This window comes from Prionailurus viverrinus, chromosome B3 (genome assembly GCF_022837055.1).
Source record: "Prionailurus viverrinus isolate Anna chromosome B3, UM_Priviv_1.0, whole genome shotgun sequence".
Lineage (NCBI taxonomy): Eukaryota > Metazoa > Chordata > Mammalia > Carnivora > Felidae > Prionailurus > Prionailurus viverrinus.
In genome coordinates, this window is record NC_062566.1 from 37,611,698 (window position 1) to 37,637,102 (window position 25,405).

At 43.8% G+C, this 25,405-nt stretch overlaps 1 protein-coding gene across 5 annotated transcripts in view; it reads right to left on the reverse strand.

Moving 5' to 3' along the window:
• The window catches only part of TLN2 (talin 2), a 456,802-nt gene that overhangs the window by 125,571 nt on the left and 305,826 nt on the right, over positions 1-25,405 (reverse strand). For all 5 annotated transcript variants that reach the window (XR_007153041.1, XM_047863106.1, XM_047863103.1 and 2 more), the window contains 9 exons: positions 24,954-25,082; positions 23,157-23,270; positions 20,916-21,029; positions 17,580-17,714; positions 15,521-15,649; positions 12,998-13,100; positions 2,772-2,980; positions 1,576-1,695; positions 362-559 (listed from right to left, as the gene is read on the reverse strand). Coding sequence is in view for 4 of the 5 variants with exons in the window: in XM_047863106.1 (XP_047719062.1) it covers positions 362-559; positions 1,576-1,695; positions 2,772-2,980; positions 12,998-13,100; positions 15,521-15,649; positions 17,580-17,714; positions 20,916-21,029; positions 23,157-23,270; positions 24,954-25,082 (1,251 nt within the window). In the remaining variant the exon portion in view is untranslated. The remainder of the gene's footprint in view (positions 1-361; positions 560-1,575; positions 1,696-2,771; positions 2,981-12,997; positions 13,101-15,520; positions 15,650-17,579; positions 17,715-20,915; positions 21,030-23,156; positions 23,271-24,953; positions 25,083-25,405) is intronic.

Below are 25,405 nucleotides of genomic sequence, written 5' to 3' on the forward strand. Positions count from 1 at the left end.
TCTCCTCAAATGGGCCCAGTGAACCTCAAACACAAGATTTCTCACCATATTATACGACCTATGAAGCACAGGACACAGAGCTTCCCTCCCTGAAAAAAGCAGAAATAAACCATGAACGCTGCTGCATGATCGTGGGAAAAGTTATCCGTCATCTCTAAGAAGCATTTCACACATAAGCTAATAGCATCTTTAGGAATGCCAGGCCTGTGAGGTCACAGAGTTTCCTAAGCAGCAGAGAGAACGCATCGGTGTGGTCTGCTGACAGGTTCCCTATTCCTGTTTGTCCAGCGGGCCCTCAAGGGTGAACAGTGCATCAGAGGATAGGCGAGGGTCAACCCCAGTCAGCCACTGCCACACTCACCTGAGCCTGGCCTGCCATCTCAATGCCAGCATCCAGGAATTCATCGAAATCATCACTGAACTTCCCAGAGGCTGCGGCCAGCTCTCCACTCTGGCCCCGGGTGGCATGGACCACTTCCCCAGCAGATTGGTTCAGATCAGCCGCAGCTTGGTTCAGTTCACTCTGGGCCTCCTGGAAAGGCTTCGTGCTTGGAGGTAACTGCAGGGGGAAGAAAGGCATGCTCCATAAGAAGTTTTACTTTGCGTGGTGGAAATAAGGAAGGAGCCATGGAGGGAAGGAGGGCTCTCCAGGGATGCATTTCTGAGTCACCTAAACGAAAAGGCTCTGGTTTGAGCCCACCTATGTGAAGTATGACCTGTAACATACCAACGTTATTTCATTCACTGAAATTTACTTGAACACCTAGTCAATGCTAGACACAGTGGATTCGAATATGGTCTATCCTCAGGGGCTGTGGTCTCCTGAGTAGCAGAGCCAGGACTGACACGTGGGCAATCTGATTCCAGGATCCATGCTCTGAACCATCACTCTATTTCGGATGGAGCCTCTCAAAGCTTTAGCTTTCTAGAACACAAAAGCAGATGCTGTATTAAACCTCAAATCCTATTCTTCCAAACTAATAGCCACCAATTAGTAACCTTTGCTAACACAGCTTTTATGTGGACCAGAAGCATCACTGGCGGAATTGCCCTAAGTTCCAGAGAGGTTAGGGCTAGGCTCTATTAGTCACATTGTATACGCGGCTTGCATAGCTGGTATGTGCCAGGTACCAGGCAGAGAAGGGATGGATGAACCAAAGGCCCCCACTGAAAGGGGTGCCCAAAACAGCAAACAGGCTCCAAGATGCAGTTCCTTAGACAACTTGCTCTCTCAGTGAGTTCTGGACACACATGTCCCTCCACCACCTGCCTGTGACTGCCTGTGATGTCCTGATAACAAGTCAGATGATCACATACCCACCTTTCCTGTTTTCACCGGGAGGATACAAGAGCAAACAGCAACAAGGACTCAAAGCAAAAGTCAACTTGAAAAGCTCCGCCTGGGAACTTTGCTCATGGAAAAGCCAAACAAGGAAAGGCAAATTGAGAGGCAAAACAGGACTCCTAAAATGGAGGTTAGCTGCTCTGAGACCCCATGGAAAGAAGAAGACTCCTCTCACACCTACGGCGAGCCCAGTCCCCCAGGTGCCCCTTCTCAATGCAAAAACCTCTCACCGAGTCCACAAGCAGCTTCTTGCTGGACTCGCCAATGCTCTTCAAGGCCACGTCCACATCCTTCTGGCCAGGGAGACAATTCACGCAGTTATTCAAGGAGTGCGAGACGGCTTTGGCCACCTGAATACACGGAGGGAGAAAAAGTCTGTAAGAGAGCAGTTTCAGTGCAAACACTTGTGCAGATGTGCTGGGAACCAGCAGTGACAGTGCGCAGAGCTGAAAAGGATCGGGAAATTATCTGCCAGCATCCAGCTGACACTGTTTACCATTAAATCACCTCTTTTAGGCCTCTCACTGGTGTTAACATCCTGTCTTGGCAAAGGGTCTGACACGCTGATATAGTACATCTCGTGCGCACCCCATCACCAAACACAATGACTCAAACACAGAACTCTCTAATATTACATCAGGTTCTACCACAAAGATATCCACTACCAAAAGAAACACAAAGAGCCCCCTTCTTGAGAGCCCTGTGGAGGCCACCAAAGTGGAAGGAGGCCTTGAATTCTTTGGGTCGCAGGCAGGCCTGTGGCTGATTTCTCTCTGTGACACACAGATGCCATAACCCCCACACCTCACCCTGCTCAAGGGCAGGCGGGATGCTCTGAGCACTTCAGACTTGAACTTGGAGCTGCCCTCATGCTGCCTCTTTAGGATGTCCAAGGACTTGCTGTATGTACTGTTCTGTACCCTTAGGCAAAGGGTAACGTTTTTGGAAGTGGGCTGTGTCGTGTCTTTTAACCTAAACCACCTTCCCAGTTTCCTGTCTAGAACTTTGCCTAGATGGTCTCTAGCCCACAGGTTTCATTAGGCAGGCAAAGACTCATCCGAAGAGGCAATAAAGGGAGTAGAAACTTTGAGCGGACCCATTAAGTGGACCTACCTCACCTCCCGGACTAGGAAGAGGAATGTATTTAAGCACACCTGGGCCCCAAGCAAACAAGCCATACGTCCTGGCTCCCGAAGTTCCAAGGACAGATTTCAATAAAGGCCCCCATGCTCTCTGTTAACTCAGTTGAGCAGATCTCATATGACGGGGGCTACCAGACCAAAGTTAAAAAGTGGGTATCACATAAGGCCAGCATGGTTATACTACTTGGGAAGGTCTTGAAAACACCCATCATTGAGCAATGTTCACACCCGGAAAAGAGTGACCACCTTAGCGATGACCGAAATTGCCAATTCCGGGGCCTCACCTGGGCTAGTCTCTGCTGACTCTCAGCATCCCCAGGTGCAATCAGGGCCTGCTTGGCTTCCTGGATGAGCATGGCTGAGCCCTCCATCACGTCGCGGGCTGAATCTAACATGGCATGCGTAGCTGCGGGGTCGCTCGTGGATGCGGCCACTCCACGGGCAGCCTGGGCCAGCGTTTTCAGAGCTTGGGCTGTCTCTCTTGCAGCCACCCCTAGGGATAAAATGCCACCAGACTTTCTGTTAGACTCCATCTAAAAGCCATACTTTATTTGAAAGTCAGCCTCTAGAGCACAGCTTCCTAGAAAGGAGAAGACCCTCTGACAGTGTGTGGTCCAGGTGGGCTCCAAATCACTTTTTATGAAATGTGAATTGCTATGCTTCTCGAAGGAGCCGCCCATACCACCGGCTCTGGGCCAATCCAAGAGACATGTTGTAACAAGTGGCAGGCTAACAGCGATTTCTCTCTGGTTCCTGACACACACTCTGCTGTGCGTGTCCACGGACCTGTAACACCAAGTGCATGGGATCAAGTACACAGATGGACCACTCAGACGCACTTTTCTTCCCAACTGTTTTTTTATCAGGGCATGACTTAGATACAATCAAGTGAGCACTCCACATGTGCAGCTCAGTGAATTTTTACGTATGTTTACAGCTACGTAGCCACAATGCAGATGGAGACAGAGCATTTCCATCACCTGTCCCCTTCCTCGGTCAATAACCTCTCGCACTAGAAATGATCATTCTTCTAGTTAGGCTAGTTTTATCTGTTCTTCAATCCCCTGTTGATGGAACCACCAGTATGCTGTGTCTGGTTTATTTCTCTGCCAGAATGCTAGGAGTTTCATCCATGCCGTTATATTCATTCCTCTGACTTGATATGTAGTATTTCATTGTACCAATTCACCATTTGTTTATCCTCTCTTCTGTGGGTGGACATTTGGACTGGTGTTTAGGGATACTATGAATTAAGCTACCAAGAAAGTTCCTGTAACTTTCCTGCATTTCTTTCATGTATGTAAGTGGACATAGGGAATCATTTCTCTTGGATATAACCTTGGAGTGGAATTACTGTGTCTTAGAGGAAGTTTAGCTTTAGAGGACACCACAAAACCTTTTCAGAATGGTTTTACTATGACGCGCTCCACCAGCAACGTATGAGAGTTCCAGCTGCCCTACATCCTAGCCAAAACTTGCTATTGTCAGATTTTTTTTATTTTAGCCATTCTGGTGGGCGTATGATCGTAGCTCACTGCGGTTTAACTTTTATATCCCTAAGGAGTAATGATGTTGAGTACCTTTTCATACACTCAGTGGCCATCTGTACATCTTCCTTTGGGAAGTGCCTGTTCGTCTTTATTTATTTTTTACTAATTTTTATTTTTCATTAACTTTTTATTTTTTAAATATTTATTTAAATAACGAGAGAGAGAGAGAGAGACAGAGAGACAGACAGACAGAGAGACAGAGAGTGAGCAGGGAAGGGGAAAAGAGAGAAGGAGACACAGAATTCGAAGCAGGCTTGAGGCTCTGAGCTTTGAGTTATCAGCACAGAGCCTGATGCGGGTCTCGAGCTTATAAGCTGTGAGATCATAACCTGAGCCAAAGTTGGACGCTTAACTGACTGAACCACCCAGGCACCCCCTGCCTGTTCATCTTTAAACTCACTTCTAAGGATGATGGGATGTGGGGATCAACTATGAATATAAACTAGTTGTTAAAAATTATAGTACCATCTGCCATAAAATGGACACGAACGTTCCTATGTGGCACTGAGGGCCTGGCATAGCCAAGCAGAACATGAAGGCTAAAGTGCCAGAGCATGTAACAAGAGAATCTGGACACCCTGAGAAATGCAGAAGAACCCACCTTAAAGCAGATCTCACCCAACTCCTTCATAGAGGAGGTCTATCACCGAGGCGTATCTTGTCTGTGACACACTTTCAGAGGCAGTGCCGGGGCTAGATCTGAGGATTCTTAAGCTTCTGGGTCAGACTCTCTGCACAGTGCTCTTTGGGGTAGAGAACTAGGAGGGATTCCTGCTGGAACATACACCATCTGCGTGAAACTGACACACATCAGTTTCTCTTGTGCTCAGCTTCGAGGTGACGATGGTCTAAAGCTTCAGCGGGACGGTCTCTGGGTGCCTCTGAAGGGGGCCTTTACCAGCCGTGGCTTCTGCTGCATCAGCAGAAGCAGCAGGTGGTCGTCTCCTTATGGAGGATGAGGCGCCATAACACAGTAATGTGCGAGGCCCTGCATCCATAAAACAAGGCAACTTTGCAGCGCGGCAGACTTGCGAATCTGTAAATATTTAGTAAGTCACCACAGCTGGGACATAACTCTACAATCTAATCAGGGCAAATTACAAAGCTGCCAATCCACCGTTTATCACCCGGCACTTCTGAATGCAACGTGCAGTATGAAAGAATTTTAAACAAAGTGTTTTTTTTTTTTATGGCAAAGGGGAAGCCCAGAAGAGAAAACACAAAGATAAATAAAGCGAACGTGAAGGAGAGAAACAAGCGGAGTGGAACAGTCAATTCCTTTTTATGTTTAAGCTTCTGGCACAGGGTTGAAGGATGCCCTTGCTCAGAAAGGCACCAGATGTGGTTAAGGCCTCATCCACCTCTGGCTCTGCAGCTGATTAGCTGTGTGGCCTAGACTGCTGTCTTTTCCCTCAGGGCCTTGGTTTCCCACCAGTTTTAGGAGGCTGAGATCACTGCTCTGTTGAAAATTCCAGGCTGTGATTTCTCGACATCTCCCCTTGTCTTCCCATTTATTATATAGTCTCCTGAGTCCATTTCTATTTGAGCTGTATACGACTTTGAAAGAATGCAACATTTATCACGTACAATTAGAAAAGTCACATTTATGCAAAAATCATTTACTGAAAAACCTTTTACAGACCCAGACATTTTTTTTTTTAAGAGGTAGAAACCAGAGGAGCTGAATGCCAAGAGCTTAGGCTAGTCTATCCCATGTGTTTTCTGCTGAGGAATCACTATGAAATCTCAAGGCACCTCAGGGATCCTCTTAGGAGGAATCAGGTTTCCAAGGAAAAGGAAGCTACACCATCAAAGGAATGGAACAAGAGGCCAGGAGCCCGATGAACATCTATGGCTATATACAGCTTAGTTCACAGCAACATTCTCGATGGTAATGATGACATTCATCAGGGTCAGGTCTGCAGGCAAATACCACCCTCCGAACAAAAATGTTCATATAGTCCAGGGTACATTACATAGCCAGAATTGCCAGTGGACAACACAAAAGCAGACTACAGTCTCAACGACCACAACGCTTTGAAGACACAAATTATTTTTACGGTATTCTTGCTATCTGGATCTTAAATTACGTTCAGGAACAAGCATTAAGAAGATTCCTCAGTGATCAGCGATGCAGTGAAATTCTCTGTAATGGCAGCCACCGCTGATTAGGATTCACGTAGGTTGTGTGTAGACAGCAGTAGACGACATAGCAAACTCACAGGGTAAAAACCTGGTATGCCACAGGTTTTTAATCTGTCCTACAGGATCTGAAAAGAGGTCTATATGCCACCATATTCAGCCAAGCAGAAATGTGGTTTGGATACATTTGGATAGCAGCCCAACAAAAACACATCTGTGTTAGAATCTAGCCCAGCAGCGGCTGAGACCCAGGGAGACGCTGTCCACACGTACTTTCTCTCTCCTTCCTTACCAGCCATTTTCGAACTTACGAGGACTTGCCTCCAACAAGAAGAGTGACCCTGTTTTTCTCAGAGCCAATGGATGCTTCCCCTAAGCCTCTCTCTCAGGCAACTTTCTGGGTAGCAACTACCTCTCTGGCTCTAGACACCTCCCTTTCTCCAGGTTTTCTTGCTCTTTCCAAGGCTGCACATTCTCACTTCTTTCAAACATCTCCTTTGCTGCTTAGCCTTCTTCTTGTTAAATATTTGCGTTATCCAGAGATACTTGTGATAATTTTTCTTGCTCTACCACTCCCTCTCGGCAAACTTGTTCAAACTTCTTCAGTTTCAATTGTTATCATTGTATTCAACAGTTAAGAAACATCGTCCCCAGTCGAAACTTCTCTACTGAGTTTCTAAGGCAAATATCTAGCTGCCTAATGGGCACCTTGACCTGGAGATGCTTCAGACTGAATACATCTATAGTTGAATCTGGAATCCCTGAACTCCAGCCCACCATGCCTGCCCATGGCCCTGTGCTTCATTCAGCTCTCAGGCCAAACACTTGAGTGTCCATGTTGTTTTCCTTACTTCCATCCCTGCCAGTCCCTGACCAGTCAACCAACAGCTGTCAGGTCTCTTTTTCTTTAATTCATCTGTTCATTTCTTCTGCAGGCCACCCCCATCTCTCAGGTGGATGAATGCAGCAGCATTCACCCTCGTCTTCCGGCCTCCAACTTTGTTTCCCTCACTTTATCTGCATAGGAGAGGAAGGGCAACCTATTTAAAAGGCAATCTAAACTCTTCACTGTCTTCACATGCTCTTAAGTTTTAAATTATTTAAGGTGGCTTACGAGGCTCTTTAGGAGCTGACCCAGTCTCCCTTTCCATCCTTAAGTTTTTACTCCTCTCCTGCTTGCCTTTTGCCTGAACCCTCCTCAAGGTCACTTGGTCGGTCTTTTCTCTTCCCTTTGGGACTTGATACACACTGTTCCCATCCCCCCAACCACCCATTCAGCGCCTGCCAAAACTAAATGGTGCTACTTCCAGGCTATTTTCACACACAGACTAGACAGTCTGTCATCCTAGATGTTATCAGTATCAAATGATGGAACCTATAAAGGAGTCTTCCCTCCATTAAAGAGGCATTTCATCAGCTGTACCAAGCTTGGCAAGATTCCAGAAAGGTGTAGAATTTCTTGAAGCTTGCATCTCCCATGTACCCTATGCCTTGTAAGAATTTATAAATACTTTTCCTTCTCCTTGAACACTAAATGAATGCTAAGCAATCCTGAAAACCCTGATCAGGTGGCCAGTTCTCTTTGACAGCTTCTCTTACTCTCCCATTAGGACAAAATTCTTATTATTGCAGGTACTGTATTATACTATGGAGAACTCTTTTTGCACTCCTATTGTGCTCTGTTTTTAAAGTAATAAATACACAGAGTTTTAAAAAAAATCAAAGAGGACCTTGGTTATCATAACGGCAGAATAACTTATTGCAGATAAATTCCCCCTCATTGGAAAAATCATACAAAACATCTATTTGATGGCAGTGGAGAGAGGCCAAGGCACTAAGAGGAATAAGATTTTATTTTAATTTCATTTTTTAAAAGATTATTTTGAGAGAGAGAGAGAGAGAGAGAGAATGAGGAAGGGGCAGAGAGAGAGAGAGAGAGAGAGAGAGAGAGAGAGAGAATCCCAAGCAGGCTTTGCACTGTCAGTGTGGAGCCTGATGTGGGGGTCAAACTCACGAACCTTCAGATCATGACCTGAGCTGAAATCAAGAGTCTAGTGCTTAACTGCCTGAGCCACCCAGGCATCCCAAGAGGGACAAGATTTTAAAGAGAAAAAAAAAGCACAGAGAGGGAGGTACAGTGCCACTTTTCCCTTCAAGGCATTCCTTAATTTGTAAACTGTTGCCCAGGAGCTGAGCAAAACTTCCTGCAATCTCACGGGGCTGGGAGAATTAAAAAGGACAGTTGTGAGCCCATGAAAGGCAATGTCCTTGGTAAACATCACAGATGCTTTGATGGGATGCACAAAGGGCTATCCCATAAAAAACAAACTGGAAATAGACCACACAGTTTCCAATCAGCTCCGTCCCTGCCCATATTACAGTGATCTGCTTAGATGTTCACTACATGCCAGAAACAAAGAATAATCCTCTGTAGGGAAAAAAACACAATTCAGAGCCTCAGACCATCTCTTCAATTTAAAGTATCCATGTCTAGCATTAGATTAAAAAAATATCAGCAACAGCAGGAGGTAAGACCAACGGCTGAAGACGGAGAAAAATGACAATACAGGCCCACAGGTGATCCAGATATTGGAATTACTGGACCAGGACTTTCAATAACTTGTGATAACTATGTTGAAGAAATTAGATGGCAAGATAGAAAATTTCAGCATCCAAAGTTTGGAAAGTGCAAGAAAACTATCAAGAAGCTTTTATCAAACTGAAAAATGGGACGTTTCAAATTAAAAACTCAGAAGAGGCTAAAAGCAGAGTAGACACAGCTAAGGAGAGGAACAGTGAGCTGCAGACTCATCAAAGGAGAATGCTGAGGAAAACACATGGAGAAGAAAAATTGCAGCAAACATGGGAAAGAAGAAGAGGTAGGCTAAACAGTGGAAATGCCCCATAGAGACAGTAACTGGAATCTTCAGAGAAGACAGAAAAAATGGGGCAGAATCACTACGTGAAAATACAGTGCTTGAGAGATTTCCAAAACTGATGTAAGATAGCAAATCCCATTCTCAAACAGTACTAAAACCCAAGGCAGGATAAACACACAATAAAACTTCTTTCATTCAAAAAGCTAGTAGAGGGGCAAAAGAAAACCATATCACCTTTACAAAAGGACACTGACAGCTGACTTCACAACAGAAATCAAGAAAGCCAGACGACAATGGAATAACATCTTCAAAGGGCTGGCATAAAATAACTGCCAACTTTAAATTTTATAAATGAAATTACCCACCAAAAATAAAGGCACGACAAAGGTGGATGCAGACAAAAATGGACAGAATTTGTTACCAGTTGACTCGTACTAAGGCAAATGAAGGGACTTCTTCAGGCAGAAAGGAAATAATCCCAAGTGGAGGCACATGGGAGAAGCAGGAAGGAACAAAGAGCAATGGAAGGGGTAAATATGGAGGTGACTCTAAATGGATACTGACCATACGAAACAATATGGAGACTGTATTGAGAAGACTGATATATCTGTGTAATTAAAACACACAAAAATGACAATAATGAATGAGAGGGAATAAAGGTGAAGGGAGTTCAAGTGTTCCAAGATTCTTGTACTGTCCAGGAAGAGGTGAACATACTAACTCATGTTAGACTTTGAAAATCATAGGATAGTCAATGAATATACAACTAACAAGCTCGTCAAGGGCAGACAGAATGTAACAGATACATATGAATGTGAAGAAAGGCAAGAAAGGAATCCAGAACAGGTAAGACATTCAGAAAACAAATAGTAAAAGGCTAGATTAAAATCCCAATATATCAGTCATTACATTATAGGTAAATGGAACAAATAGTCCAGCTGAAAAAAAAGATTGTTGCATCAACAACCCCTCTCTCTGCAAAACAACAAATACATGATGCTTATAACATACCAGTTAAACAAAAGCATATAGCAAAGTTGACAATGGGACAAAACAGATCATGCACACCCTAATGAAAACAAACACACAAAACTATATACATAGAGCTATAAAACAGTATTAAAAAGAAAATCTAAGTGCAAGGACAAGACATATTCACAGATTAGAAATCTCACTAATATAAAAAGGTTCCTTATCCCCAAATTGATTCAATGTAACTCCAATTTAGAAAAGGGAAAAAATAAGCAGGTCTTTTTGGGGAGTGGAAACTGACAGGCTGATGGTAGAATTTGTTTGGAAAGGCAAAGGGTTAAGAATAGTCAGCACTTTGGGGCGCCTGGGTGGTGCAGTCGGTTAAGCGTCTGACTTCAGCCAGGTCACGATCTCGCGGTCCGTGAGTTCGAGCCCCGCGTCAGGCTCTGGGCTGATGGCTCAGAGCCTGGAGCCTGTTTCCGATTCTGTGTCTCCCTCTCTCTCTGCTCCTCCCCTGTTCATGCTCTGTCTCTCTCTGTCCCAAAAATAAATAAACGTTGGAAAAAAAAAAGAATAGTCAGCACTTAAAGTCAGAGAACTTATATAAACAGATATTAATACTTAGTATAAAACCGCAGTAATTAGCAAAGTGTGGTACTAAGGTAGGAAGAAGCAATTAAGTCATTGGAAAAGAATCTAAAGATCAGAAACTGATTCTCATAAAAGTTCCCTTAACTAATGACAGAGAAAACTGAAGACTTCTGGGGATATGATGGTTGCTTCAACAAGTGGTGTGGGATACACCATTTGTTGTGTTTGCTCACGTACAAAACTCAATTTTAGATGGATCGTACTTCTAAGTATAGAAAGTAAAACAACAAAGCTTCTAGACAGCGACAGAAAAGAGTACTTAATGATTCTGGAGGTAAAATTTTTGCAAAGGACACAGCGACTAACCTTAAGGGAAAGAGTTGTAAATTGAACTACATTAAAATTGTAAAAAAAATCTATTCACCAAGGAACAACTTTGAGAGTGAAAGGTAAGCTCCAAGATAAAAGATACATGGAAATGAAAAGGACTTCCTACAACAAATACAAAGATAAACAGATGTTAAAAATGAAAGTTTGAGTTATTTTTGAGAGAGAGAGAGAAAGGGAGGGAGGGAGAGGGAGAGAAAATGAACCAGGGAGGGGAGAGAGAGAAGGAGACACAGAATCTGAAGCAGGCTCCAGGCTCTGAGCTGTCAGCACAGAGTCTGACGCGGGGCTGGAACTCAGGAACCATGAGATCGTGACCTGAGCCAATGTCGGATGTTTAACGGACTCAGCCACCAAGGTGCCCCTCAAAGTTTTTTTTTTTTTTTTTAAAAGAGCAAAAGACATGAACAGGCACTTCACAAGATATCCAGATGGCCAACTAGTATATGAAAAAATCCTCAATTGCGCTGCTTTTCAGGGAAATAAAAATCAGAACCATAATAGGATACTACACCCACTCAGCAGAATGACAATGGCTGACAACAGAAAGTGGAGACAAGGATGTGAACAGCTGGAACTTTCATACACCAGGGCCCGAAGGAAGGTAGCTAGAGCCAAGCACAGCCTGGCACCCAGCAATTCCATTTCTAGGTATCTGTTAAGAAAATGCTTATTTATGCCCACTAAACAGCATGTCCTAGAACTGTCCACAGCTTTACCCATCAAAGGGATCAAGTCTCAAATAGGTATGGTCATCCAATAAAATATTACAGGAAGCAACAGAAATGTAAGAACTGCTGCCTACATCACATGAATCTCACAACGTAATGCCTGAAAAGACAGTGAAGACACAAGGACACATCTGCATGATTTCCTTCATAGTTACAAATAAGCAAATGAATTAATGCTGTTACAAGTCATGGGTGTTTACCTCTGGGAGACAGGAGGGAATAAAATGAGGGGCAGGGAGCAGAGGGCACATGTGAGTGTCGAAAATGTCCCATTACTTGATCATGGTGGTGATGTTTTGGGTGCGTTCCATTTGTGATAACTCATGAAGGTCTACGTTTAGGACTTAACGCTCTCTTCTAGATGTATGTTATACTTCACTAACAGTGTGTGTGTGTGTGTGTGTGTGTGTGTGTGTGTGTGTGTGTTCCAAAGGCAAGCAGTACTACCGTGTAACAAAACCAACTATTTATAACTACTCCTCCCCATCCCAGAGTTCCCCATTCCTCTCCTAGAACCACTTCAGCTCTTTGAGCTTTCTTCTGACACATTTCCTCTTTCCAATAATGGGCTTATAATGAAACTTCTTGATGTTTCCATTTGAGGTAGCTATAGACTTCCTATTAGGTCTTCTTCCTACTAGGGAGATGTTTCCTTATATCCTGGTGTTTTTCCTAGAGCTGATAATTACACAAGCTGTTTCTTATACAGACTCCTGTTTAAGGGTGTCTCCTGCCTTTGGGGGTAACTGGTGTCTCCAATAATCAAACCTTCCCAAGGTTTTGCAGTACAAATCAGCTTGTTTCTTGTTGGCTGCCCTATCCTGGGAGGCCTTTAGTTCACTGGCTCTGTCTGCTACCACTCATCTGCCTCCTTCCATGTTTGAAAATTTCACTCAAATCTTATTGTCATCTTCTTTTCCTCTTTTTTTTTTTTTTTAATTCCTTTACTTCACTGGGATTTCAAGAGTCCCACATAGATAGTTCCAGAAGTTTATAATTACTGTTTGCTTATAGGCTAGTAGGGGTGATCCACAAATAGTTTGGAGTGATCATATTGGATTCATCTTATATGAAGCCTATTAACAGTATGAAGCCTAGTAACAAGCAAATGGAAAGTGCTTGAAAAATCTGTAAATCGCTGTTGAAAAACAAAGTCAGGTTCATGGTCAAGTCCATGAACACCAGCTGCCGAACCCCTCAGCCCACACCCAGGAGCCTGCACCTGGCCACAGGGAATCACAAAAAGAGTGAGTCTCACCTGTGTAGTGCTCATTGCCTTGCGCAGCACAGGTTAGGAGCTGAGCCATGGAGGAGCCCACTGCCTTAGATGTACTTCCCAGGTCTTGAGCACATTTTTCCAGCTATAAGAACATCCAAAGGGGAAGACAGCTTAGAAGAAAAGAAACATACACTGAAGTCTTAGCATAAAAACAATGCACATCAAACGTGGGCCTTAGCTTTTCCCCCCCTAATACCAGTAATGCTGAGTAGGGTCAAAGAGGGGAAAAAGCCCATGTTTCAGAACAAATTTGGGTTCATGCTCCTGCCCTCTACTTCCTTCCCCCACATGCTAACTGTGAGAGATTGGGCAGGTTACTGAACCTCGCCATGCCTTGGTTTCCTAAGGAGATCCTAATGCCTAAGCTCAGAAAGTTCTCAGAATCAATGTAGGTACTCAACAAATGGTAGCTATTAGCATTATGCCTTTAGAAGCTAATTTAGAAAGTCTGCAACAAATCCTTAGCGAGAAATAATTATGCCTTGGCAGGAAGTGGGCAGTCATCCAGTGGTACCACCTTCCTGGTGTGTGGGACCATTAACATTGTTAATTTCAATCTTTATACTTTGAGGAGTTCTAACCAGAAGGAAATGCAATAGAAAGAGAGGTTTGCCGTGGTAAATGAGATTATGAAAATGGGCGAAGTGCTTGTTTCCCGTGAATGGCACATCATGTTGCTTTGTAAAATGAATAAATAATTCAGAGAACAAAGTTACTGAAGGTCCAGGGTATGGATAATTATTTGATTACTAGATGAGGACAACATTTTGGAACAGAACCTCCAGGGACACCGCAAGAGTGCAGAAAGGCATCAGAGAGCATGTGCATTTTTTAATTCCACAACATGCTTCCCGAGAGGCAGTGCCTTCAAATAAAAAAGAGCCTGGTCCATTGCAGCCAACAATGTGTTATAATGCTGCACACACATTCCTTTGGGGCAAACAATTTTCTTAAAAATTACATCGTGTTTGTTGCATTCGAACTGACCAGTTGATTTACATAAAAGGCAGGATTCCTGTCATGTCAGCCTCTCTTGGGCTCCCTGGAGCAAGAGTTTGTAAAGGGTCATGCGGACCACATTACAAAGCTGCTGGCCCTACAGCCACTCCTGACTTCATCATTAGCTAAGCGACCTTAGGTGACTTAACTTCTCTGAGCCTGAGTTTCCTCGTCTTTACTACTTTGCAGTAGCTTGATTTCACACATATTTTCTGAGGGCTTCATATGTACCAGGCATTGTTGCATGGTGAATTTGGTGCTTTTTAAGTCTCCTTCTAAGATTCCACAAGTTTTCAGTTCACCCAAAGAGCAGCAGTAGTCAAGAGTAGAAGCTCTCAACATGAGCGATCAAAAGCATGGGTTTTTGAGTCCTATAGGTCTGCATTCAAACCCTGGTTCTATCACTAGCTGGTAGATTACCACACAGAATAGTGACAACCTACCTCCACACCTCTGGTTTCTCAGCTGTAAGATGGGATTAAGAGAACTCGCTCATTAAGGTTACGACTAGATTGATTTTGTGTGTATAGAGTGCTTAACGAGGTACTTAATAAATGGTGGTATTTATTAGCAATGTTCAGTAATGTGGAAAAGGAGGTATGTACAAATGAGAAGACCTGGTAAAATCTTAGCCAAGAAAGCCCTGACAGGCCTCAGGAGGTACCATAACATCATCAAATTAGATCTCTGTTGCCATCATTCCACTGACTGTTGTGACTGTACTGTATTCAAGTTCTTTGTCATTGTCCATCCTGGTGACTTGCACTAAGGAAATGTTTTTTCAAATGACTATTGAAAGTATTTTCTGTGTCAACCTTAATGACATCATTGCCATCCATTTCATAGATGAAATATCTGAGACACAGAGGAGATCCAAGACTTATCTAGAGCTAGTAGAGGGTATAAGCTGGAGCTAGATGCTAGAACTCCTACTTTTTTAAAATTTATTTTATAAGTGTTTATTTATTTTGAGAGAGAGCAAATGAGTGTGAGCAGGTGAGGGACAGAGGAAAGAATCCCAAGCAGGCTCTAAGCTGTCAGCACAGAGCCTGATGTGGGGCACAACTCACAAAACCTGAGATCATAACCTGAGCTGAGCTAAGAGTCAGGACCCTTAACTGACTGACCCGCCCAGGCGCCCCTAGAACTCCTAAATTTTAAAATCTAGCTCCTCTAGCTGCAATGGACATTCTTTTTAAAAAATGCTGTGGGTTCACAACATGGGACTAAAACACTAGGATGTGTCTTGTTTATGAAAAGAGTAATGATCATTAACAGACACTTGTTCATCCTCAGCCAAACCTCAAGCCACACAACCATTACCAGAGGCCCCTTCAGGGCCATCTTTTACTCAACCCAGTGCTTAAATATGGGGCTATTTTAAGGCTTTGCCTTCAAAATGCCAGAAATTCAAGCACACCAACTCCAGCTTCTAAAAATGCCTCACCGTGATCGTACCATAAGGCAGAGTCCCACCCCCAGTGGGCTCCAGCATTTCCTTACCGTTTCCCCTGGAAGCGGTTTCAGTTGACTCTCCACAGCAGCCATCTTGGCATCCTGCAGTTCATTCTTAAGTGTCTGCACGGTGCTCAGAGCTGAGTCAATTTCCATCGGACCACAGGCTTCATGGGCCTGTCAACAGAGTTGGGAATATGTGTACCAAGGCTGCCGAGGAAAAGCGTCCCTAGTACTTCACAATGTACAAAATGCCTTTCTGGATGTACCCAGAGATTCTCCAACACTGGCAACAGGAAGCAAGTGGAGTAAGCGTTTCCTGATAGCACTTCCAGCCTCACTCAGGACCACAGTCCTAACGCCCCGAAATAATCAATTATGTATGCTTCAAAAGTGGATATACTTAAAGTCTCCTGGAAGCTATTTTGATCTGAAATGCATTTGCTGCTCAAACTAAGAGGATCCTTCTTCACTGTGTCCGGGTTCTAGAGACACAGCACCACGCACAGGATGTGTCCACAAAGAGACTTGAGAAGCATGTGGTAAGTGAATGAAGAAGGAATGAGTGAATGAACCCAGGACTATCGGGACAAGGCTTTTTCCACCTTATTGAATCTCTACAAATTTCTAGACTATAAACCATTACTTTTCCATAGTGAAGATTACTAAAGATTTTTTTCCTTAGTAATTGTTTTAAGAAAACTATTTCATTCTCTTGATCGTTTAAAATATTGGTCTTCAAGTACTTTGATCAAGCCCCCCCCCCCACATGTTAATAAATTATATGTGTATAATTTTTGCTCAGTATGTCAAATACTGGTAAATCTTAATTTCTTTTTCTTTTTTTTTTTTTTTAGATAATAGTGACAACAACAGCAGTAATAGTCACTGATTGATTGCTATGTGCCAGTATTACAAGGTGGGGAAACTGAGGCACAGAGAGGTTAATTAACTTGCTGAGGTCACCAAAAATCAGTTGATGGCAAGGCCAGAATTTGAATGCAGGTAGTTGGATTCCAGAGCCTATACTCCTAACCCTTACACTATATAAAACAACGTATTTAAAAGCTCTCAGTATCTTCCTCCCCAGTGGACAGTCTCGCTTGAGCCCCACTTTGAGGCTCATTGCTCCAGAGCAGTTGAGGTATGGATGACTCTAAGGCTCACTGAAGAAACTTGTAAAATGTACAAATTCAGGCTCCCTGTCCAGGCACTCTTATTCAGTTGCTCAGAGGTGAGGCCCAGGAACCTGCATTCTGAATGCTCCCAGGTGACTTCAGCACAGATGGTCCTTGGACCTCTGGTTGAGAAACACAGCTCAAGATTTTTTTTTTTTTTTTAACTGAGTATTATCCTAAAGCTCTGGAAATTTTTCTATGGTGATAAGGCACACTGTTCATATCAAGAATTCAAATCAGCTTCTAACCTTCTTCCCTTTCTCACGTATGACGCCTCTTGTTTCTATAAAGGGATTGCTACAGTGAGGAAAAATGAATTCATGCCAGAATTTCATGCTAATAACACATCAAACAGTACAGTACTGAGGTCTATCGGTAAGTAAGTCCTAGAGACAGAAACTTACTAATCCCTAACTCTGTTCTGTTGAGGACCTTGTTAAGGTGAATGCTCCCATGTAAGGTGTAAAAAGATTTCAGGGCAAAACAGATACTATAAATGACCCCCCTGCCCTGCTCCCTGGAATAATTTTGCTGCCTGAATAGTTGAAGTTCACAAAATAATACCTGCAAGATGCAATCACTTATTGTGGCTAGAATTTACGTGGCACCAAGAAACTGATGACTCCCTGTCTCCCTTAAGGTTGTGAAACATGGACCATTGCTTGTCCCAGGGCATGGGAGCGGGGAGCATGTAACCTACAATAGTTTAACGCAAGTCATGTGTAACTAGAAAGTGATAAACTAAGTCTAGGAGACAGTAGCTAAAAACGGTAAAAGCGAATCCCCATCAAGCAAATGGAATGGACGCCCCTGCCAGGAAACATGCCCAGCCGTGTTCAGGTCCTGGGTCATCCACAGGTCACACCCAGAAGTAAGGCATCTAAAGCTCCATTCCCAATGAGCTAACTGCTGGGACAGGGTCCACTTGCCTTCTGCGAGGCGGTACGTAGCTCTGCCAAGCTGGTGGCAAGGTTCTTGGCACATTGGCTCAGCTGCATGGCTGCAGCCTGGTCGCTCACAGTGGGCACCGCGGCTTTGGCGGAGGCCACCATCTTGCTTCCAGGCTGTAAAGGGAGGAGCAGAAAGTAAGACGACACCTGAGCAGCAAGAGTCCGAGAGCACAGACCAAACAACAAAGCCAGAAATTACTTTCCTCTATGACAAGGAAGAGTAAAATCATGTAGACTATCCCTGAAAATTGCCACCCCAATTCTAGGGTCAGGACATTGTAAGAATGTTAAAGAAAAAAAAAAGAAAAGGAAGAAAAAGACAGAGAAGGAAAGAGAAAGAGAAAGAAAAGAGAAGCAAAGAAAAGAGAAAGCAAGAAAACAAGGAAAAGAAACAAGAAGACAAAGACAAAGAAAGAAAGACAAAGAAAAAAAGAAAGAAAACAAAGAAAGAAAAAGAAAGAAAAGAAAAAAGAAAAGAAAGGAAAGAAAAGGAAAGAAAGAGAAGAAAAGAAGAGAAAAGAAAAATGAAAAGAAAAGAGAAAGAAAGAAAGAAAGAAAGAAAGAAAGAAAGAAAGAAAGAAAGAAAGAAAAAGAAAAAATATGTGTCATTGAGAGGGGGAAAAATTAGGATACTGGCTTGAAATTTCCATTAAAACAGATTGCAGACAGAGTTTATTAAATACATTTCTTTGTGTTTCTTAGAATAGCTCTTTAATCTGTGTCTGAAATATACCTAACAGACTACTTTAAAAGATACGGGCAGACAAAATAAAACAAAATGACCTGTCACATCACATCTCACTACCTAGGATATAATTTCACTATGCATGGATGTCTGTGTGCATGCATATATATCTTCAAAAATAAGATCATCCTCTTTATTCTATTTTTCAAATTTTTGTTTCACATGTTCTATATTTTTAATAGCTGTATAGTATTTCAATGTATGCATCTATTAATATTTCTCAATCCTGTGTTGTTGGGCATGTGTCCATTTTTTCAGGGTTTGATAAATGGCTTTGTAGCTAAAATTTTTCACATGTTCGTAATTTTCTTTGTATAGAACTTTAAAAGTACAATCTCTGGACCGAAGAATATACACACTTTTAGGGGTTTTAATATAGATGTTATAAGAATTTCTCTTAATAAAGCTGAAACAATTTAAGTGTCAGAAAATAAACATTAATGGCAGAAGTTAATACTTTTAATATTTAATTAACTCATGACGATTCATTAAAAAAAACAGCCTGTGGGGTGTCTGGGGGGCTCAGTCAGTTAAGTGTCCAACTTCAGCTCAGTCATGATCTCACAGTTTGTGGGTTCAAGCCCTGCGACAGGCTCTGTGCTGACAGCTCAGAGCCTGGAGCCTGCTTCAGATCCTGTGTCACCCTCTCTCCCTGTCCCTTCCCTGCTTGTGCTGTCTCTCAAAAATAAATAAATGTTAAAAAAAAAAAAACCTTAAAAAAAAAACCCAGCCTGAGATGTGAGTAGATAACTTCACATAGTAACAACAACTGGAACATGAAATATTTAGCAATGTGACTATCAAGGAAATGCAAAAATCAGACGGTAAGAACTTCACTGAGAAATTGTCAACGAAGTCTTTTTTAAATGCTTGAATTCCCAACTTGGAAAAGATGTATTGGAAAATGTGCTCCACGTACTGCTACATGGAAATTTAGATGCATTCAGCCTTCCAGAAGGACAATTTTACAACACGTGTGAATGAACTTGAAAATGTAGCAACTTTCTGGTCAATTCCATTTCTACTTCTTTCTTTCTTTTTTTTTTTTAATTTTTAATGTTTACTTATTTCTGAGAGAGAGAGAAACAGACAGACAGAGTGCGAGCAGGGTAGGGGCACAGAGAGAGGGAGACACAGAATCTGAAGCAGGCTCCGGGTTCTGAGCTGTCAGCACAGAGCCTGACACAGGGCTCGAACTCACAGACGGCAAGATCATGACCTGAGCAGAAGTCAGACACTTAACCAACAGAGCCACCTAGGTGCCCCCATTTCTACTTATTTCTAACCCTGCCTTATTTTTGTAACTATGTGATGTGTCTATGATAGCAAAATTCAAAGAACGAAAGAGAAAGGAAATCTAAGAGCGGCGATAGAGTGGACCCTGGAACATGTCTACATGGCTCTATCATACTACCCTAGAAGCCTTCCCGCAGTGGGGACAATACAACTGGCTCCAGGCCCTCCAACCATCTGAATGAAAAGGTAAGCACCTGTCCAAGTCACAATTCTCAATGTCCCAAAGATAAAAATAAGCCATTGGCAATCCTACTTCTAGGAATTTATCCTTAGGAAATAATTCAACAGGGGTACAAAGGTAGAGCGCAGATAAAGACCTTTATCCCATCATCAGTTATTTATGATGGCAAATAATTGAAAACAACCTGTATGCCTAGGGGTGATAAAATAGCTAAACAAAGGAGAGCCATAGCTGTATGCTAAATGCTCATAATATAAATGTTAACATAAAAATCAAAGAGTATAGCTATACACAATAAATCCCAATTAAAAAATGTATACATAAAATACGTATGTCTGCATGTAGGTATAACGTGAGGAAATAACATTAAAACTTTCGCGTTCTGTCTCTGCATGTTGGAGACAGGACACTTGAAAAATTAACCCAACAGATGTATCACTGGGTCCTGTAGTGACAGGTTCAACTAGAAAGGGACAGGGAAGAACATCGCCTGATCACTGAAACTGTTCAAGAGATACAAGCAGACAGAGTGCTCAGGGATTTGAAGACAAGAAGTAGGTAAAGAGGGAGTTTTCCCACCACTTTTCTCATTTTGTTTTCTTTAAAATGAATCTACCCCTTAGCCCACAAAGACTGCCGACACTTAACTAATTGTACAATCGGCATACGAAAAGATCACAACTTCAGAGAAGATGCACTCAACACTTCTTTTTTCCTTGTACATGGATAATAGCATTAGACTCTCTGGAAACCGGCAAACTTCGAGCTATATCTAGTACCAGGCTGTTCAACAACACTTGCAACTTATTACATGTTTTCCCTCACAGAGGAGAAATAAAGATGAGCCTCCCAAGAAAAATGGATTATGGGCTGTCTCCCAGGGCAATTTCCCTGCATATTAGCATTTTGCTTTGCCAAGCTAAATCCACCTCTCCTGAAAATGGAAATTCAAAGGAAAGGCCTTCCAAGGTCTGCTTACTGCAAAAACTTCTCTGTGGCTGTGACACGGGGTAATTCTTCTCCTTAAGGATTAAGGGCACCTCCTACCTCCATGGGGGACTCTGAGTGGGACCAAGGCGAATGCTCCTGTTACCTGGAGGAAGTTCTGGCTGGAGATGATGAGAGCCAGCTGGGCGCTAAGGTCTTCAGCTTGGGCTTGGCTTCCTCTCACCCCCTGGACCAGCTGAGGGATGTGATCAGCCACTGCCTATAGGAAGCAAGGAAAATTAAAACAGAGCACACTCGGCACAGCGAATTACCAAAAAAGGGTGGAAAATGACACCAGTGATGGATGTTTTGGGGATGCGCTATTCCATGTGAGCAATGCTTATCACAAGCCTTGGATTTACCTAGCACTTTTAAGCTAGCTGGGTCCTTACCAACAACGAATCCTAACCCAGTGCCTCTGGGTAGCTGTTTCCCACACACGCTCAACCCTCAGCTCCTCATACCTTTAGGCACGGTACGAATCTCTATAAGGTGGTCTTAAAAGCATTTGCCCACTTGCAACTAATACCAATGTGGCTAATGACCACTTATAAAGCTTAACAGCCAAGGATCAAAAAGTCTCTCCAATTCACAGGCAGAGAAACCCAAGTCACATTGTCCAACGAGAAGAAACTAAGAGAACTATTCAAGTGCCAGCATAGGTCAGTGCTTTGATTCCTCACTTAGCAGGGATGCATTCTGTCCATCACCTTTCATTGCCACCATGGGTCGTCTTTGATTAAGTAGCCCTCTCATTTCTCAAACTGGAAACCCCAATGCCCAGGGTGGAGGAAGAAGCAGCAGTTTCTGAGGTGAGACCACTTCAAGAAACAATTTCCCACAATGCCCTAGGAGACCAGCCTACTACCTTTTCTGGGTTTTCTCCTCAGTGAGCACTCCTCATCTGACCGACCAGGTCCTCAAAGGTCATAGCACACAGTGGCCACTACTGCTGAAGAAGGTCCCAAGTGTACCCCAGTCTGGCGACCTATTTTTTTTTTTGAACCCATTCCAGCAAAGGTTAAAACAAATATTTCCCAGAGATTTTCCTCAGATCCTCTTGAGGATCGCTGGCTCCCGTAGTCTTGTCCACTCTCCCCTCTGCACTGCAAGCTGATCAACAGTGATTTCCTTCCTGACAGTGATAGACAGACACTGAGTATCTTCAGTCTCTGCAAAAAGGGGTGGGGGGTGTTTCATCCTGTAGTATTTTCCTGGACATGAGGAGCAAGCGCTCGTGAAGAAGGGTTTTCTCACCCACGCTGGCGGCTGAATTGAGGCTCTAACAGAAAACACCCTCTCCTCCCCTGTGGGGGCCTGACTCACAGAAAAACCCCGTCTTTCTGCATACAGTCCCGAGGACAGGGCCCTACTCCAGTGCTGAGACTTCTCTGCCAGAGTACATTCACTTCTTGGTGAGGGGCTGGCCTCAGAGAACCTAGACTCAGGACGTGGAGGGCTCTGGGTGGTTCTCAGAAGCAAAGCCATTTCTGAGGTGGAAATGGCGACACCACTCACATGTGAACCGTTTCACAGAGGAGATGTGAAAAAGCAGACAGAGCGCAGTCAACTCCCAGAACCTTAACACAAGTACACCTGCCCACCCAGCCCCTGCTGCTCACCGCAAAGACCTTTGGGAGACTCCGGTCAGACACACTGCCAACACAAGGGCAGTAGCTATGCAATTCCAAGTCGTGTCTGGCACCTTTCAGGGGTCTCCTGGGAGAGCAGACCCCCTGGGCCCTCAGAAGTGGCAACAAAGGTATTCACTGTACCCTTTGCAGTACGTTGGAGTCAACGTGCCATCAAGGCCCGGCTCTCAGAAAAAAACATGCAACAACAGAAAGCCCTGAAGCACATCATCACTGAGGCCAGACAGGGTAACATCAATCCTTAGGGTGCCATCGGTGCAAAGCAGGAAATCAACTCTCCTCCCAGCAAGCACTGAAGCTGAAGGCCCACCTCTCACGGGGAAAGAGGCACTCTGGAAATTCAATGCTTCATTACTATTGCAGAGCCCTAAAATGGCCTGGTCATTGATCCTCCTTGATTCGGTCTCTTGAAAAGAAAGAAAATCTAGGCAAAGGAAAGACAATGCTGGAAAAAGCATCATACTCTCCCTCCAAACAGAGGGCATCCACTTATGAGACAAAAACCAGATGTGTGTGCGTGTGTGTGTGTGTGTGTGTGTGTGTGCATGTGTGTGTACCTGGAACACAGGGGCTGGAGCAAACTGCATTAGGGGCCCAGATGATTAGTCTTAACTGAATTATCTGGGCGCGTGGCCTTGTAATGCTATCAGGGGGGGTCTCCAGCAGATCTGGTGCTTGGGCGGCTGCAACCTCACCTTGCAGCTCTGAACCAGCTGTTGCTGGGCGGCGGGGTTCTTGTTGGACACGGCCGCGTTCTGGGAGGCGGCGATGGTCTGTGTGGCGGCGGCTGCGGCCTGCTTAGCTGCCACCTGGAGGACAGAACGACAGTAGGTGAGTGGGGCCATCGCACACACACACACATTTATAACTGCCCTACCATTAAGAGGCTGGCACAGAACAGCTGCACGCGTAGAAGAAAGAGGACTCCAGGCCCAGACTCTGCCTCCTGAATGCCACTGACAAGCCTCGTCTAACAATTGCCCTGTTATCTCCATTGGTTTACATTCCCTGGGACCAGAGAGAAAGACAGTCACACTTGATAGCTCAAGTTCCGGTGTTCATTTGTCTTTCTCACAAAGAGAAGGGACCGTTAATTCCATGACCACGATGGCACTGATAAGCGGCATCCAGTCTAAATGTTTTGGGGGAAACATTTTCTTCTCCGCAAGCAGCAGAAACGCTGGTGTGCTCAGGGCTTTCCTCTTGCCACCCGTGTGAAGCCTTCCTTCAGAAAGGCCTGGGCTTCCCCACCAGAGTACTTAAGTGGGTTTGCTCGCTCCCATCCCCCTGGAAGGAGGCTGGTTTTGTTTCTGGATCCACCAGACCATACGGAGGAATTCCTCAGACAGGCAGGTTCTTGGCCTCCAACCTCCCAAATTTTGGTGTAAGAGTCTCCTGTATGCCTTTGTGAGAGAAACTTGTTTTCTTACAGAGTTTGCACCTAGTGCTATTTCCTACCCCCCTCACCTCCCCCACCAAACAGATGTTCTGAAAATGACAAAATATTTCTTATTGCTCCATCCACACCTCTCCACCGAAGCCGGATCCCCATTCTTCACTCTTTCCAAGGTTCTATTTTCTACTGGAAGTCCTGAAAGAGTCACTGTCTCTGACAAAATATGTATGGAATTTTTAGCTAAAGGTCCTTTCTGAACATGGGCAACCCTTAACGCCAGGGGAAAAAAATTCCTATTTCCTGCTGCAAAAAAAAAAAAAAAAAAAAAAAAAAAATTGAAATCTATTCAAGAATGCTAAATGCAGGGGCCCCTGGTTGGCTCAGTCGGTTAAGCATCCAGCTTCGGCTCAGGTCTTGATCTCACCGTTTGTGAGTTTGAGCCCCACGTTGGGCTCTGTGATGACAGCTCAGAGCCTGGAGCCTGCTTTGGATTCTGTGTCTCCTTCTCTCCCTCTGCCCCTTCCTGGCTCATGCTCTGTCTCTCTCTCAAAAAATAAATAAACATTAAAAAAAAAATAGAATGTTCAACTCAGAAAAGGCTTTGCTTACTGAGAACATGAGCTGAAGTTGTTTTTCGAATATACTGTTACTGTGCCATTGAACCTAAATGTACCAGGTGCCTAAACCAACATGTCACATTGTTTCTAAGTCCCTTAACCAATAAACTAGATCGTCAATCTTGATTTAGCCTCCTTTATATGGGCAATGCCTTATTAATTTGGTTATTCTTTCTTTAAAAATTTTTTTAAATGTTCATTTTTGAGAGAGAGAGAGAGAAAGAGGGAGCGCGAGAGAGCGTGAGCAAGCTGGGGAGGGGCAGAGAGAGAGGGAGACACAGAACCTGAAGCAGGCTCCAGGCTCCGAGCTGTCAGCACAGAGCCCTACGCAGGGCTCGAACTCACAAACTGTGAGATGATGACCCACTATGGAGTCAGATGCTCAACCGACTGAGCCACCCAGGCACCCCATGTTATTCTTTCAGATAACTCTTGGCAATCTAACATAGACATTCTAAGAAACCAGCCTCTTTACCCACCTCCAATCTGTTGACAATTTTTTTCTTGATAGCATTCTGGGCAGCGGCGTTGGTTGCCACACGGAGACCTTCCGCAGCTTCTCTCAGTCTCTGCTGCTGGTCTTCGTTCTCAGGATTGGCCGCAGCCCCCTGAGAAGGAGAAAACAGAGATTCTGAGAGGTCCAGAGGACAGCACGCCACAGATGCTGAACTCATGCCTTGAATTTTACTTTTTCCCGGTAACACAAAAGATCTGGAAGAGAAAGCAAATGCTTCGAGCAGTATCTTTACAATAAAGATGTTCATCTCCTAAGGACAAAAAATCTACTGGGGATGTTTCAAAGCTGTACCAGTAAACAGTAAAAATCCAATGGTAAAAATTAAACACTTGAGATCATAGCCTTGGCCATCCACGTAAATTGACTTGTGGTCAGCTATCCATGGTTTAAAAGGTGTTAACATAAATCTCCCCC